Below are 17,727 nucleotides of genomic sequence, written 5' to 3' on the forward strand. Positions count from 1 at the left end.
GGCCCCGGGCGCAGCAGAGCCGCGAGGCACCGCCCCCGCCGCGCCGCCGCCGCCGCCGCCATGCCGCGCGCACCCGCCTCACGCGGCCCGCTCTGCCGCCGGCGCCTGGCGATGCCGTCACGGGGCGGGGCGCGCGGGACGGGGGCGCGCGGGCCTCCCCCGCCTGCGGCCGCCACGTGACGCGCACGCACGTCACGCACGCCCGTCACGTTCCCCCGCTCAGCCCGCCGCATGCCGCAGCGGGGCCTCCTCCGCCCCGGGCTTCCCCCCCCCCCCCCCCGCCCGCAGCCCCGGGAGCGCGGCTCCAGCCTCCGGGCCTCGCAGCGGGGCCCGAAGCCTCGTGCCTGGGTGTGCCCAGAGGCCCCGTCCTCCTGGCGTGGGTGCAACCCCGGCTGCCCAGGCAGCATCGCACGCCGCCGCCGGGCCCCTTCCGCTGCCGTTTCCTCCCCGTGGGGTCACTTTTCCCCTCCCCGCGGACACCCCCACTCGCAGCCGCCGTTTGCCGCCGGCTCGTCGGCCGCTGCCTGAGCAGTCCCCGCGCGGGTTTCGCGCTGCAGGACGCGCCGCTCTGCCCGAGCTCCTCCGGGAAAGCCGCCTCCCTCGGCGCCGGCTTGCAGCTCTGCCCCGCCGAGTCCCTCCTGGCTGGGCTCGGCTCTGGTTGCCCCGCTTTAGCACCGGCAAAGCAGATCCTAGCCCGTGCCAGAGGCTCGCTCTGCTGTGGGTTTTCAGGGCTCTCCTGCTGCATCCTGCGACAGAGGCGGTAACTGTGGAGGCCAAGTCCAGGACGCCACTTCCAAACCTTTCCTGTTTTGATCGTTACAATCTTCCATGTTTCTTCTAACCTGAGGACTTGTTAGCAGCGGGAAGCCAGGCACCGGTTACAAAACCACCCGCCTCTCCCCGTACAGACACCCGTGAGGGTATCTCACAGTTAATGACCCCCCGTTTTGCTGCAGGGAGCCCGTTTTGAGCGGCAGGAGCTCGGCTGTCCGAGCCGGCAGAGCTCGGTGCACCACGTCTCTCCCAGCTTCCCCACGGAGGGGGCCGAGGGCTGAGGAAAGGCTGCGCCGGGCTGGGAGCAGCCCTTAGGCAGCCCCCGTGTGCCGCACCTTGGCCAGGCTCCCCTGCTCGACTTCAGGCAAATTGCTGAATATCTCATTTTCCCGTTTCTCTGAAATTCCTCATCTCCTGGGGCTGCTGTGAGCGTAGATCATTGAGACCTAAAGGGCCAAGGTACTGGAGAAAGGCTTTGGGTGGGGTGGGGGTGAGAGAGGAAATAAACCGCTCGACTGCGAGCCGGATTTGGAATGTGCATGAGAGCAGAGCCTGGCCTCAACGAACACCACAGCTAAAAATAAAAGATGGAGCAGGTCTCATTTCAGTGAGCGCTAACCACTTCCAGACAGAGAAGACGAGGGCCTTCAGGAGGGAACCGTGCCCACCTAACAGAGACAGCTTTGTAATCCCCAGGCTCAGGGGAGCTCGCTGGAAAAGCTACGTGTGCAATTCACTCACGCTTGCAACTTACCTTTGGGACCATGCCGATCCACATGTTGTTTTGGAGGTTTGCATCTAAAACGCTTGCACGCAATGGGGCTTGTGCGGTGCCGGATGTTATGGATTAGGTGCAAGAAACCCAGCGCGAGCCTTTGCATCACTCCGGCACCCTTCTGCTGGGCTGCATTTCCACCTGGAACCAACCCCAGCCCCTCCTCGAGATTCCCTGTGCTGCGGCCAAAACCAAAATGACTTCTGAGCCCGTTTCAAACTCTTCCCTCCTACATTGCTACCTCCAGCTGACCCCACAGCCCTCCTGAGCATCGCTCTGCCACGACACCGTACCAGAGCTCTTGTACCTGCTGTGAAACACCCAAGTCCTCCTCCTACCTCACCTTGCGCTGCGTCACCCTCCTGCCTTGGGTGCGCTTTGACCACGTAGCGATGAAGCGTGTTCCTGCAGGGAAGGCTTGGGGACTGCAGGGGGTCTGGTACAGATCCTCCCCTCTGCCCAGGCTCATTTTGATTATCCGGTGGTTGGCACCGACTGGCTTCAATCGCTGCCCTGGCATCACGCTGCGGGTGGCAGACATCACCCCGCTCCCCATTTTAACTTCCCGGCCGTGGAGAGGAAGCGCAGGGAAGGACAGCCAGCCCCTGCACAGCAACCTGCGTGCTCTGCGGTGCTCCCCCAGCTCCCAGCTCCATAGTGGCTGCTGGATCTTCACTGCACTGAGAAAACCACGGGCTGCAATTTGCTCGTAAGCCATCAACTGCTTTTGCTTGCTGCCGTACGCTTCCACTGACTTGAAGGAACATTACGCTGCTACGGCTGCAGACGTGTACTCCTCCTGGTTTCCGACACAGTGACCGACGGGGTTACTGTCCCCAGCTTTTTGGCACCTGCGGCACCCCCGGCAGGAGGGCTCCTCTTCCTCAGCCCGCTGCTGCGGTCAGATCCTCACCCCTTCGCTCTAACGCATCCAGGTGGAAGAGCAGAGCAGGGAGCGCTCACACAAGTGCTGCGGGCAGATCTCTGGCCCGGTGGGACAGCGATGAGCAACTGAGGCGGTGAACCTCAGCTGGAGCGTCTGCAGCAAGAAGAAATGTGCTCGCAGCCTGCTGCGGTAGCAGTGTTGGTAAAAGTCAGGACAGCCGAAGAAAAGAGCAGAGAACCAAGCCGTTCAGATTTAAACACCTTCTTCCCTTCCAGAATTCAGTAAGGGGGAAGGTCTTAGCCACCCCCTCCGGTGATCAAGATCCTGCACCAACCTCCAGTGCGTTCTTGCCTTATAAATTCTCGTGTTTCTAGGATGCTGTTCCTTATCGCCAGTACCTCCCCCGTCAAAACACAGGCAAGGACCTGAAAAAAATCAGATGCCCGTCCAGTCTTCAGACATGCTGAATTTCCTCTTAACACTCAAAGGAGACTGGAGTGCAGCCCCCCGAGACTGTCGGGGCTGTACACCAAGCCCAGCCCCTCCTCATGTTTGACTTCAGCTTTGCACTTCCCTTCTCTCCCTGGTAAAATACCTGCTCTTACCTAAACAGTTGCTCCAGCAAGCTGGGATTATCAGATCTACATCTATCCCTTGCTCTGTGCTCTCAACATACTTCAGGTTGTACTTAAAAATATTCTGGGATTTGCTTCCCATCAGGGTTTTTTTTTTTTTTCTCCGCTCTTCCCCAGGAATGGGAACCCAAGCGAGCTGCAGCCCGAGAGCCACACCACCTCTCTGTGCTCCAAACAGGACTCGGCTTATCCAAATCCGGAAGCGGTGCCGATGTTTTTAAAATGGACGCTACTTAAAGGCATTAGCGAGATTGAATGCAGTTATCTTAACCTTGGGTGTCAGGCTTCGCTGATCCTAGCGGGCACCAGCCAAGTGGAACCATCCTTCAATCCAAGCAGTTTTACCAGCTTTTATTAGAAACACCAGCACATTTCAAGTTTCCTCTTTTTGATCACAAATATAGTATTTTTCCTCTTTTTAAGTACACAGCATGAGACACAGCATCAGGGCTTTCCATCTTTTTTTTTTGTTTTTTTACAGCAACTTCTTTTGGACAAGCTTTGGGTTAGTGTTCAGTGACCTCACCCCAGCCCCAAATTTTGACATCTTGAATTGCTGAAGACAATTGCGTGGGCAGATGAATCCAATGGTGGTGAAAAAGGTACAATAGTTAAAAGTTTGCAAGAAAAGTTTAAGCGGAGACCCTCTACAGTTAAAAAGAATGGAGTAGCACGGCAGCGCACTACTATTTTCACAGTACGGGGATAAAAGTTGAGATAAATCGTTTGCTCTTCTCCCCCCGTCCTCCCCCAACACCGTTCCTATAAAAAACGTAAGGCTGGAGGAAGCGCTAACGCGAAAAGCCAAGTGTGCCCGGTGCTCCCCCCTGGAGTGGCAGCGGCTGCCGGGCGGGATACCTTGCTGGGTTTGCTGCAAATCCCATGCCAGTCGCACGTAATCGAGAAGCCTCAAGGTCTGAGTGATGGCATTTTAGGCTAGTCGTGGTTTTAAGCTCACACCTATGCTGGAAAAGTTTCCCTGGACTTTTTAACTCCAAGAAAGCAATTCGTTGCGGGGAGGAGGGGCAAGTATCCCAGGAACATGAGGGCATGGTGACAGGATATTAAAGGGAACATGGACATGATTTGTTATTTTTTATTCCACAGAAAACCCTCAAATCTAGACTCAGAGTTAACAGCAGAAAAATAGTGTTAAAGTCAATAGGTTCATATTTTACTGGAGACTAAATAAATTAGCCTAGAATTAACTCAATACTCTCTATTTTCCTTTCATTGGTGATCCTTCTCTAAATTAATGCAGTTTTTAAAAAGCAACGGCTATTAATAATTTATTCCAGTTAACCCTTATGGATGAACACCTGCAAATATTCCATGTATGGGAACCATTCCCCTCTCCTCTCCCTCCCCGAAAAGGAAACAATCACTAAAGGGTGTTGTAAAACAGACATGCTACCTACAATACTCCACGTATCGTGCCACTCCTATCGATGCCTCTGGCTGCTCTGTGTAATGAGTGAATATTCATAGCTATGTCTTACAAAGAACATGATCAAAAAATATATAAATAAATAAAAACCTTAAACATTCTTACATGGATTTTAAAGAACAGAATACATGTTAAAAACTTCAGTAATTTATATCAATTTTAAGCAATACTTTATATACAATGGAAAAAAGACATGCATAGTCCAAATACAATGTTGAAAACAGCATTTTCATAACAAAAAACCCAAACACTAAGTGTTAATACCATGTACATGAATTCAAGAAGGACCACCCTTTTTGTCTGTTGCACACAGTTTATTTAACAATATGATATTATAAGTAAGAAATGAGTTTGTTTTTTTTTTTACCATTCTATACAGTGATTGAATCTTCTTGGATTTTCTTATTTATAGTAATTATAGCGCTTGCATGATTTACACTAGAATTGCTTTTCCTCATTTCAAGTTTCACACAGAAGAAAGAAAGAAAAGAATGCTTCTTCTCTATTCAAATCAGCACGGTCTAAGAGTGATCATCCCTATTTTCATCTAAAACCAGTTTTATCAGAGAAACAAAGCAACAATTTCTACATCTGCAAGACAAGGATTTTGGCATTGGCCAATGTGTGGTTTTGTGTGCAAGAGTCAATTCCTATCTTTCCAGGGGTAATACTTCAAATGCCTGCAGAGTTCACTATAGAAAAAAAATCTTCCCGCAACGTGTCAAAGTTACCGGGATACATTATAATGTTGCATTATTTCAGGAAACAGTTTCTGAATATTATTTTTTTCTTCTTTTAAACGCAAATGTTTAAAGTCTTGAAAATACAAATAAAAAATATGAATATAATGAACTTGTTTTCCCCATTAAAAAAAAGGTATGAGTCAACAGCAACAAAAAAATAAAAACCAAAAAAACCCACAAAAGAGACCAGATATTTTAACCGCCTGGCTTTAACAAAAAAATATATTCTTTGTATTGTTTTTTTTTTTTTTTTTTTAAACAGCAATTCATTCTTCCATGTGTAGGAAGCAGCAGTTCCATCTAGGATTCAAAACAACCCAGATGTCTGAATTTTCAGTACAAAATGTCCAAGAACACGAAAGGAAAAAAAAAAAAAAAAGTGATGCTCCCATAATGCTACAAACCCTCCACAAATTTTTCTAATGTGTCCCCGGTGGTGTCACCGACCAGAGACAATTCGTTAGACAACGCACTCCTGTTCGGGGTGTTTAGTTGTGGAAGCATTGCACTCTGTTCTGGGTTGCCCAAGTGTCCCTGATCCATGGAGCTAGCCATAGTAACTGCGAGTCCTGGGTGGGGGGAACCAGTCTGGGGAGAGACGTGGTGAGGTGACGGTTGGGGCTGTATCCTGGGTGACGGGCTGGAATGTGGTGGCTGGGACTGGGGTCGGGGAGACTGAACGGGTGCTGGGGACCGCACCTGGTTGCTGAGGGAGGTGGCGATCTGCTGGCCAGGGAGATGAGACGCCTGCGGTTGTCCTGAGAGCATGTGCTGCTGTGGGCTCATGGGGTTAGGCTGGCCGGGGGACCCTATCTGCTGTTTCATCTGCTGCTGTTGCAGGATCCGCTGCTGCAGTGCTTGCTGGATGTTGGGAGTGCCGTCTGCCCCCATGCCGGGCTGGCCCATCTGGTTCAGCTGTCCCATCTGAGCCATCTGTCCCATGGACCCCCCTTGTATCGATAGATGCTGTTGCATCCGCTGCTGCTGCATGGCTTGAGGGTAACCTCCTGGTCCTTGAGGCTGCTGGAACTGGTTATGTCCTGCCATCCCTCCTGCCATGCCAGCCCCTCCTTGCTGCTGCTGCTGCTGTTGCTGCTGCTGCAGTAATTGCCGCCTCAGTATTTCTCTGTACTGCGGACTCATGTTTGCCATGCTAGGGTTGTGGCCGGGGTTCATAATGTTTATCGCTTGTCCCTGGGGATTCATAGCTCCTATCCCTTGCTGCTGGGGAGGAACGCTCGGTCTCTGCACTCCTGCTTGCATCGCATTCATGTTCTGCAATCCTGCTTGAGCGTGCATGCCTGGCTGTTGCATGCCGGTCTGCGGCTGCTGCATCCCAGGCTGGGGCTGTATGCCTGCTTGCGGCTGCATCCCAGGCTGGTTAGCCACGTATTTGGCCGTTCTTTGCTTTATAAAAGCTGCCATAAGCTGAGGGTTGGATTTAAGGATATTAAGAACCTGCTGTTGCTGCTGTGGAGAACTTGGTGATTTCAAGGTCCTCAGTAAGTCCTGAAGTGCATTCGGGGGGATGCTGCGTGGCGGCTGCTGCACGCCCGGCATCCTTGGCCCAGCCACCGCTTGCGGCGTCGCCATCGGCATAACCGGTCTCGCCATTCCTGGCTGCATTGGTTGCTGCTGCGGCATTGGAGGTGACTGCCACTGTCCAGGCTGCATGTTGGACATCACTGGACCGCTTACAGGGTTGGGTCGGGGTACATTCATGCTGACTTGCTGCATCTGGTTCACTGAACCCACCGTCGGGTTTACTAGTCCTGGGCGACCAGGAGGCAAACCATTGTTAATGTTGTTGACCCTGTAGAGCTGCTGCTGCTGCTGGGCAGCTTCTCTCTCAATCTGCCGAGCCGCTTCCACTGCGGCTGGCGGAGGCTGAGCCGGAGGTGGAGGTGCGGAAACCGGGTTTGCAGGTTTTCCTGTTGAAACAGTAGTAGGGGGCTGAGTTCTCGACACACTGGGAAAGCCAGCCGGTGACATACTTACAGGGGAAGGCTGGGGCTGGGGAGGAGGCTGTGGTGTTTGCGGTGTACTTGGCTGCTGTGTAGGGGTACCAGGCGTTGCTGAGGTAGGAGAAGGCAAACTTTGCTGAGGCACGTTTCGGGTGTTCATGGTAGCCATCCTTCTGCGCATGAGCTGAGCCTGCTGCAGGCGATGCTGGATCTGCTGCTGTCGAAGTTTGTGTTTGATATTGAGACAGAATGGCACAGGGCATTTGTTCTCTTGGCAGTGTTTGGCATGGTAGCAGCAAAGAGCTATGAGCTGTTTGCACACCGGACAGCCACCGTTGGTCTTGCGCTTGCAGCCCTTGGTGTGCTGGACAACCCGTTTCATCTTCTGGCAGGATGGCAATGAGCAGTTTGCGTTGCGGCACTGACAGGCATGGACAAGGGACTGAATGCAGCGCTGGATGCTCAGTCGTCGCGACTCCTGGGGGCTCTTTGACTGTTGTTCTCCTTGGCTGTTGCTCTCATCATCCAGACCCAGGCCCCACTTAACCATCTTGTGGTCATGGCTCTTAGTGTTGTAGCAGTTAATGCAGAGGTCGTAGTCCTGAAAGCGAAGAAAACCCAGAGCTCAGTTGTCTACAGAGCACTAACCATACCAGCAAAAGAGCAGAAGAGTAAGAGTGGTGCTAGGTGAGCAACACAAGCCCGGTGTGGAAGCACACTTTGGGTTTCAGTGAGTACGAACACACAGAACAAAAGCAGGACAACAGCCAGGCGCTGTGAACGGCTGCCAGTTTCAGTTTACACCTGGTACACCAAGGTATAGAAGCGGCCGCATAGCCTATAGAGACAGTGGGAGTGGACCTTTGGGGCAGGGAGGGCTGGGCAGCTGAGGGCAGAAGCCACGTCAGCTGCCTCAGCAAAGCGAGCCTGCAATCACAAATCTTGACTGTGGTGGGTAACAGTGCAAATAGGGGCTGCTGTAATTGTGTCTTCATTTTATTACATGAAAAAGTCTTGCAGGAATTGGGGTTTTTTGTTTGTTTTTCCCCTTTTGATGACAGGAACTGTTTACTTTTCTGTGATGTCTACTGGGGTACCTACATAAGGAGGGCCAAAACCTCCAACTAGTAAGACAAACCTACTATCACTGCCTAAAAAATAGGGTTTGGCTCTCCATTTAGCTATTCTTAGTGTAATTACTGACTAATAATTACTACCCTGAAACATCTATTTTTTTTTTAATCTCTACAATGACCCTCAAATCAAGTGCAAGTTTCATGCTAAGAAAGACACTTCCCTGAAAACCTACTCACACCCCCCCATTTTCACTGCCCTGTCCTTTTTTTGCTGGAGGAAGAGCACTCCCTTATACAGAAGTACCCAGAAGAAAGCTAAAGGCCATACCTCCTTCCACCACTTAATTCTCCTAGTGTGTACGATCCATTTCCTGCAGTCTTGCCTCAAGAAGCCCTGTTCAATGCTTTCCTCCGAGGGATTAATTAAGGTTCTTCCACCACAAACCTGGCAATAACTTGCAGTGTAAAAAATAGGCTGCACTTGTTCAAATTTTTTTTTTGTTCAGTTATAGCCAGAGGTCATCACAAGCCCTCTAAAGGCCACCTCCTCCTCAAGTCCACTGGTATAACTCCATGCCTAATTGCTCTCTAACATAGTTCAGCGGAAGTGATCAATGCTGTGAAAGGACTAGTCATTAAAAGCATTGAGCCAGGTTAGGAAGCAATTATTTGGTCTGATCTGAAGGGCAGCTAACCACTAACGCCGTGCCGAAGAGACAACGGTGAAGACTTGTGGCAGCCTCCTCACCCAGCTTTGCGGCAGCCTGGACGCGTGCCCGGCGGCACTCCTTACAACACGAAGTACCACATATGAAGCAGAACGAGAGCTACCTTGCAGAAAGGTACGCTAACTTCTCTAGTGGACATCCCTGTAATGTGGATGAGCTAGTGCCCTGCAGATTCAGACTAGTCTGATGCAGTCACACCCTACCACCCAGTCCTAAAGTTCTTTAAAATTAAGTTAAAAACTCGTCTACGCAGAGGAGCCATAGTGGAATAAATGACGCAGCAGTAGCCATTCCAGAGTACTGGTGTTTTCCATGTCGAGAAACTAAAGGCACTTACTCTAGAAGAAGAGGTACCCCACTGTGGTAGTCACCTTCCCTTAAGGCTTAGCAGCCCTTTTATCAGGATAGGCTTAATTTGGAGGAACTTTGGGCAATATTTAAAAAAAAAAAAAAAATCAAGCTTGGCTGTAGGGCAAGAGAAAGGTGATATACACCTACCTCACAGACAGTGCAATGCCACCTTGTTTCCACATGATGTTTGCACTCATTGCACGTGTAGACAAAGCGATCCTGCCCTTGAGTATGTAGTTCTACCAGCATGCAGAGCGTGGACCACTTGGATCGGCGTAGTGAGGAGAACTCCCAGTGCTTATCTCTGGCTAAGGTGAGGAAGGCGTCTCGCCCATCCATCAAATCACAGCTAAGTAATGGATCAGGGTCCACAATGGGAGGCAGAGTGTTAATTACAGGCCCAGCATGTAAATGAATCACAAAAAAGACCTGCAGATAAATGGGGGAAAAAATAAAAATCAATGAGGTTAGATAATCTTGCAGGAAAAAGCTCATGTTCTGCTGCAGTAATGGTATGCTACAAATGTTATCTAAGTAGTTTAGGCTAATCTCTTCCAATATGTTGTTACACAACAGAAGAAATTCTAGTGCAATCACAAGCTTTACTCCTCCTGATTTTTCAGTTCTGAATATCATCAGGCCTGGATTTACAGGAATAAAATCTTCTCTTTACGCAGCATATTTTGACAATACCTCTTTATGCTTCTCCATAGTGGCATACAGCTTCTGAGACAGATCATTGGACACATTTGGCATGCTGGGTTTCTTCTTGTTAGCTCTGCTGATGCTACTCTTATTCTTGTTGGTTTTTTTGTTGTTCTTTTTCTTGGCGTTTTTGCTGTCGCCCTGGCTTCCCTGCAATAAATGCACAGGAAAGATGTTACACTTTACAGAGCTCTCTCCCATTCACTGTAGCTGAAAGTGAAACACTTCTGCTGTCAATAATAGAACTTTGTTCCAATGCCTGCAAATCAGCCGTACTGTGTTAAATATATCCTATCTTTCAGGAAAAATCAAAAGCAAACTGGCAAACAAATTCAAATGCTGTTTAAAAATAGATTTTTAAAGTATGCATATACATTAAATAATTCATATCTTACACTTACTTTTTTCCCTTCTCAAACACTGTACTTCAGCTTCCACTGCTTGCTTTACAAGATCTTATAGATATTTGATGATAAAATAAGTTACAAATAAAAAGGACTTTAAAAAATTCTAGAAGTGCAGTATTCTGCTTTGTTGTGCATTTGGGGTTTCACATACTTGCTTGAGCTCTGATTTAATGTTTGTTTGTTTTTCTTGAACAAATTTAGGGCTAGTACACAGATAAGAACATGCAGGATTTGAAACTAACAAAATACATTATTCTCCATCCTGAAGACTTAAGGCTGCATGTGCAACTCCAAAAAAAAAAAATCCCCAAAACAGTCACTTGTGTCTAAGTTACAACATAGACCACAGTGACCATGTACTGAATACTAGATGTGAGTAAAGAGAGTAAAAAATAGCAGATGATGCTATTTAGATGACCTGTGAAAACAGAAATAACTTTTGGACTTCTCATGCCCTTGAAAAATAAAAACCCAAGCCCTCAGCAGGGAGCTCGCCCCTCAGTAAAAATCCCCTCTCTAACTGCTAGAATGTTGGTTATCATAATATTAAAAATAAGCTACTGAAACTCTGTTATATATATACACACACACAAGAAAGTTTCATGAACACTATGTACAAGCAAACACAGGGTTTATCCGCAAGCATATTTATTTAAAGAAAACAAAAATATTCCAACTGAAGAAAGCAGTTCTATATATAGACTGTTGCCATCCTTCCATTCCATTAATTAGGCTTAGGTAGGAATTCCCTGTCCAATCTTGGTTTTTCTATAACTAATTTTATTGACTTTTTGACCAAACCTGTTTGGAAATTAAAATTATACTGTTTTATGGGAAACCAGACAGAACTCTAAGTGACTTGAAGGTATTCAGAAATGAGCTATTGTATGTTCCCACCTTGACTTCTTTTCCCCAACATTTTCTACCACCCTGATGGAATTAGGGCATGTCTCCCTTTGCCTTCTGCATTGATGCATTGTACAGCATCAACACAGATTTTAAAATTTAAACACCAAAAGGAAGAATAGATTGAAACTTAGCTAACAGCATAAGTCTAAGTTTTCTTTCTACTCCACCTTTAGCAAGTTTATATTTGGTCAATTGTACAAAACTATTCCAAAATGTTTTAAGTTGTAAGATTGTTTTTGTACTACTTCATTTTGATAGCATTTAACATATTCAGCCAGGTTTGCCAGAGATGCTGATGGCACGGTTACTCAGTGAGCCCTGTCCCTTCAGAGCCTTTTTCAAGAACTTCTGAATAGCTACCACCTCTTTAGATTCTCTTTAACTGATACTCGTAGCACATGCTGACTTTTAAGAAGCTTTCTCTCCGCATATACAAAGTTTAGGACTAAAAATTTAAGAAAAGATAGACAGATTCTGTACCATCTCAATACAAGGCAAATTGCAAAGATTCATCAAGCGCTTCTACACGTGGAGATCCCCATTGCTGGGCACAGTTTCCTCCATAAAATGATACAAGTTTAGGTGACTGCACTGGAGAAGTTCTCATACTTTTAATTTCACTCCTTTTTCTCAGCCAAGTGGCAAAGACCACACTGTTACGTTTTTTGTTGCATTCTTGGATGACATCTTCAGCAACCTGGATGCATGTTTTGTTTCCCCGCTACCCCAAGCAACATCAGTTGCATTAAGTGGGAACATAAGGATGTCAACAGTCAAGGCTGCATCTTCTCACTTTAGGCAGACAACTTGTATGAGTTTCACAGTTAGCTGTTCTGGGCTTTTTAAAATACCTTTTTTCCCCTCTTAGACACAGAGGTTTTACACTGGCGTTTTTACTGGAAGGGCACACCATTATTTATTGAAAGTGATACTGTTAGCAAAAGAGGACTGCAACTTAAATCCCAAGCCCTGTCTTTCAGTTACTTTTATACTGCTATGTTTGTTGCAATATTTCAATATTAAAAGTTACATTCAGAAGGAACAAGGTGAAAACTATTAACCTGATGGTTCCATAAAAACCACAGCAACAAACTGTATTAGTTCTGAAGGAGCTGCTAAGGTTAAATAGAAGGAACTTCCTGACATAATGAAATTGATGGATTAAGGTCTATCACTCCACATCAATCACACGTGATACACACTGTATGCAAATTGTCACAGCATCTAAGCTGAATGCAGTTTTTCCCCAGTTAAAGCTTTTGGTTCCACCTCAATCTGCTAGACTTCAGATTTTCCTACTATATTTATTTTCAAAAGACCTTACTGCAAATCACAAGTAAAAGAGACAGTATAAAAGTGCTAAGACCATTTGGTTACAGATACAATCAAGACAGAAATAAAAACGAATAATGAAATTCTGGCCAGGACCCTGAAAACCTAAGTTGTTGGATTTTTTTTGTTTGTTTGTTTTTTATACACAAAGAGAGAATGCTGGTGAAGGAATACCACCATCATGATCAACGTTTCATACCAATGCAAAGCTCGCAATAAATACTTTTAAATTTCAGCCCCCTACTGTTGCAGACGACTATGAGTACCTTTGCTTAACTAACAGCAAAATTTAATTCAGCTTTGAAAAATACCACCTTTCAAAATGCAAATACTGAAGGTGATTTGCAAAGGTGTGAACCAGAAGCTCAGCCAAATGACTGCAAGCAAATGTAGCAGTCATGATGCACTCCAAAAGTAGCTTAACACATTTCTCTGAGAACAGAGATGCTGAACTGACATAACTGACTTCTGATTCTGTTAAAAAAAAAAAAAAAACCAAAACCAACAAGCCATCAGTATATTTGTTATCCAAGAAGAAAACCAGAAATGCAGTTAAAGGGAACCCTGATTTAACGTCTGATGTGAATGACCTTCTTTTCTAGTTTACTGGATGTGAACTCTCTAATTTATTAAAGCGTTGTCAGCTTTGTGAGCCAGAAACAAATATAGCATATAAAGTTAACTCACCTCTGTTGTTTCACTAGCTGCAGTACTTTCTTCCTTTTTCCTTTCCTCCTCCTCCTGCTCCAACTCCTTAATGCTTTCTTCCAGCACATTGGGCCAGAAATCACCTTCAAAGTAAGGCAGCTCCTTGGCACTTGTCAGCCTGTCCTCAGTTGCTTGTTTGAAGATGTCCTGTTAAGTGTATCACACAATACCAAGAATAAATAAAGACCACTTAGGAGAGAGAGGAGAACCAGAGACATGATCCAGCGCTACGCTGAACAGCTGTGCCTCAGTTACAGCCCATGGCCCACTCCTGGCAGGCCTCCTTTTCTGGGTGCAGCTCAAAAACTGGCCTGGTAATATTGATAACAGCCCACTCCCTGTTTCATCTTAGAAAGACAGCTGCTGAGGCTCTCCTGAACCTCCATCATGCAATCGGTTCATGTTCCTGACATGATGGGAGGGACTAGGATACCCCTGGAAAACATAACAAACCCCTCCCTGGTAACTACGCCAATTAAAAATGAAGCCTACATCACTTAAGTTTTTCCTACACTGCTCCTGGACAAGAGCCGAAACTGTTCTAGTGACAGCAAGTGCATCTCCTCCAGCCCTTTCCCTTACAAATCTGAAAGCGCGTAAGCACTTCAATGCATGTGTCTGGGCCGTGCATCGTAGGTGCAATAAGCCCGTAACTCCAGGAAGAATCGCTGAATGCACCGACCAACCGTTACACACAGGAATATTAAAGTGGTTGTGGTAGGGGGACTGTGCGTAGCCTGTGTCCTTCGCTGACTGCAGCTCTGTGGACCACCCAGCCAGAAAGACTGGGGACCACGGAGAGGAACAGGTATTCTGAAAAGGAACAGGTACTTTATACAGTTGTTCTGGAGGTGGTTTTTTAAGTGCCTTGCATTTAACAAGTACATACAAGACTAGCCAATTTTCTTCTTCAGATTCATTTCAAGACCACCTTATTAGGAGACACACATTTTCTAGCTCTCTGCCACGCTGGATCAGATGACAAGGCTTGCTATACGCTGTTCTATTCCACACATTTAGTAACTGTCACTTGCAATCAAAACATCAGTTTTTTCCAGCACTGTCACTACCATTAAGAAATTCTTGTAAATTTTAGCATGTAAGGAGCAGCAAATGCTGCCTTTGCCATCTTTAACTTATTTCCTTGGGTACATGTGTGATATTCTCCAATTATGAAAATCATCCTTTTTCTCTTCAAGTGAAGAGAAGTCAAGCTGTTTTATAAGCAGGTTTTTTGATTTCACACTAGTGGGGTCCAGTATTCCACCTGATCCTCCAGAATCACCAGAAGCAAACAACTTCTATAAACCTTAACAAGCTACATACTTCCTTGCCTAGAAGATTGCAGTGAAAGACAACTACACGAAGGCAGGCTCTCGCACGCTTCTCTTAATGCAGAAACCAAATCTAAGGAATTTTCAGTCTGAAAGGCAGAACCTCCAGCAAATCTAAGCAAATGAAGACACTAGCTGAGAATAAAAGCCCTCGTACAACACTACCACAGTTTCATGCGTTATGAAACAATATTAGCTACCTTCAAATGAAAAGCCCATAAAAATTAATTCAGGAAGTAAACAGTAGCAAACCTTGTAGTCATGAATGATTCTCTCAGCAAATGCCTTGTCCAGCATCTTCTTATACCATTCTTGCAAACGTTTGGGTTTGGGTATTTTCTGATCAGGTGGATGGCAATGAAAAATATAGTCATCTCCTTCACTTGGGGGACAGGCCCAGATGTGTCCTGTCACATACCTGCATTTTACACACAAGAAAAAAAATCTTAACCATTTTGACTATCATCTTAAAATTAACTCAGACAAACTGAGGCATAAATTCAGACCTCTGACTTTTTCTTTTTTTTTTTCCTTTTTTCTTTTTCTTTTTTTTTTTTTCCTTTTTTCTTTCTAACAAAGATGCTGAGGCAATAACCTCTATTTATACAAGAGATGAGAAAAGGTCCGGGATACAATAATGAAGCTTAAACATCAAATGAACCTTTGATAAAAAGAATTATATGCTGTCTGTTTAAGAATCCTAACAACCGGAAAACCACCTTAGTGATAAAATCCAAATTTCTCTCTCCACTGCAGAAGAGGCACGTGTTCCACATATCTCAGAGAGGGCAGAAGGAAAGAGATACTATCCCAAGTGAAAAGCTACTTGGCATCCTGGATAAAAAAAAAAAAAGCTAAGAAAAAAAGAATTCTTTCTTTACAAAGATCTCACTTACCCAAGTTTCTTCACGTACTCCAAATATCCAATGAGGATTTCATGATAAACTGCAGTTCGGAGACAACGGGGGCGGAAGAAATGAATACTATCTAGATACGATATGTACACACGCCTATAGTAGTGAGAGAAGAATGATAGAAAATCATGTATGGCTGAACGTCTGTTTTGTCTACTGAGAACTGACTTTTATACTGGATACATATACACCCATACTGAACAAAGAAAAATTAATTATGACATTATTTTAATGCATATTTAAGCATCTTAACATGGTATAAACAGTTCTCAAAAGCAAAAGATGGGTAGCTTTTTTTTTTAGACAGCAAGGATATACATCGAGAGGCAAAATTAAATACAGAATACAAAAACCTAACTTTTTTGTTGTCATATTTGTTTTCCCCTTCAAAGTCATCTGCAGTCATACAGTAGGACTTATTTGTGCCACAGAATTGAAACATATCTCCCAGTCTTCTGTATTTGAGAGTAACTGTCCAGTGAATGTAGCAAGATGTTCTTTGTGCATGCACCACCAGTATAGAAATGAAAGAGTACCTTGTATTTGGAGGGGGGCAATCCGAGCCATACTCCTGTACGTGCATGCCAAAGAAGCACACATCTACTCCGTCTATCTCCTCAAATGCAAACAGAGCTTTGGTACGGTAAGGGAAAGATTCTGACATCTCACCAGAATCCACAAATCTGAAGGAGAGGGTAGTAGGAAGGAACAGGGGAAAAAAAAAAACAACAAAAAGCCAACTATTAAACAAGTGTCCTACCAGAATGAGAAAATTCTTTTCAACCTTATTTTTAACTCATTAGAAACATTTATGCAGAAGTTAAGCAGGGCCAGATCAGAGCTGTATTAAAACAGGGAGTCCTGTTATTAAAAAACTCATGGAAAGACAGTTTCCATATAGTTAACATATGACTGAACAGGCAAGCATTGAGTACAAGAGCATCCTCAGAAACTGCAAGCCTTTAAATATGCTGCAGAGTAGAAAACCTGATGCATTATGATGAAGTGATGTCATGTAAACACTGTCTTTATGAATTACAGCCAAAATACTTCACAGAATAAACCTTTTAAGCTTTTCATTTATGATGAAGCAAATTAAAAATAACTTCTGGAAGCTGAAGTATTTAAAAAAAAAAACCAATAAAAAGAAGGAACAGTAAGGAACAGAATCTCAGCAACTGTTCCAAACTAAACTATGAATTCTGTAATGCTAACCTAAATGTGGTCAGACTCTCTCTCAACATTTAGTAATACAAAGTCACAGTATTATAACCAACACCAGGATGTCCCCGCTACCCCCCCCCCCAGTCAAAATACAGTTGTCACCTCCTCTGCGTTCATTTACTGCATACTGCTTTTTTCACCTTTCATAATCTTACTCGTGCCTAAGTTTCAAAAACGTGCAGAGGGATTAAGGTGCAAATTGGCACAGTTTTGCAATATTTATGCAGGGACACTTCAAAATAAAAAAAAAGTAAAATCAAGATTGCATTTGTTGTAATTAATAGAACTAACCTGGATTTCATTCCTGGTTTAACTTCTACTGTCTTATCTGAACTTGCTACTACTCTGACAAAGACCTCTCCAGCTTCAGGATGATTCTGTCGCCGCAAAAATTTGTTTACTCTGTCTTCCAAATGGTTTCCTAAACGCGTAGTCTGTAGCCCTAGAAATGAAGGGGGAGAACATGACAACAGAAACATTAATACTGGAGAAATCACTGTTAAGTTCAGGGTGTCACCATGCTTGTAAGGTCTTTCAGCTTGCTCCTTTGTATAGAAGTAGGCTTTTTTCCCTTTGTTTTACCTCCATGTGAAAATTTGATGTTTTTATTTATGCAGCCAAAATTAAAAAAGCAAAACCATCCATGGTTTTACCCAAGCCTTAAGTGTTCATACCCTATTGCGGAAGCTAAAACCACTATAGTGGGAAAATTACTTAGTAAGTGAACTAACAAAGAAGGCTTTACATAGCATTTTTAAATTTGCAGGCTTATTTTATGAACACTGCAAATGTTTTCTCCTAACAAAAACACTATC

At 45.2% G+C, this 17,727-nt stretch overlaps 1 protein-coding gene across 6 annotated transcripts in view; it reads right to left on the reverse strand.

The window, feature by feature from the left end:
* Positions 1-5,514: 5,514 nt before the first annotated feature.
* CREBBP (CREB binding protein) overlaps positions 5,515-17,727 on the reverse strand; it is a 94,678-nt gene continuing 82,465 nt past the window's right edge. For all 6 annotated transcript variants that reach the window (XM_050906331.1, XM_050906333.1, XM_050906330.1 and 3 more), the window contains 8 exons: positions 17,204-17,354; positions 16,225-16,371; positions 15,671-15,784; positions 15,027-15,192; positions 13,420-13,587; positions 10,073-10,234; positions 9,527-9,808; positions 5,515-7,825 (listed from right to left, as the gene is read on the reverse strand). In XM_050906331.1, coding sequence (XP_050762288.1) covers positions 5,657-7,825; positions 9,527-9,808; positions 10,073-10,234; positions 13,420-13,587; positions 15,027-15,192; positions 15,671-15,784; positions 16,225-16,371; positions 17,204-17,354 — 3,359 coding nt within the window. In that variant the 3' untranslated portion in view covers positions 5,515-5,656. The remainder of the gene's footprint in view (positions 7,826-9,526; positions 9,809-10,072; positions 10,235-13,419; positions 13,588-15,026; positions 15,193-15,670; positions 15,785-16,224; positions 16,372-17,203; positions 17,355-17,727) is intronic.

Source organism: Gymnogyps californianus, chromosome 15, assembly GCF_018139145.2.
Source record: "Gymnogyps californianus isolate 813 chromosome 15, ASM1813914v2, whole genome shotgun sequence".
Taxonomy (NCBI): Eukaryota; Metazoa; Chordata; class Aves; order Accipitriformes; family Cathartidae; genus Gymnogyps; species Gymnogyps californianus.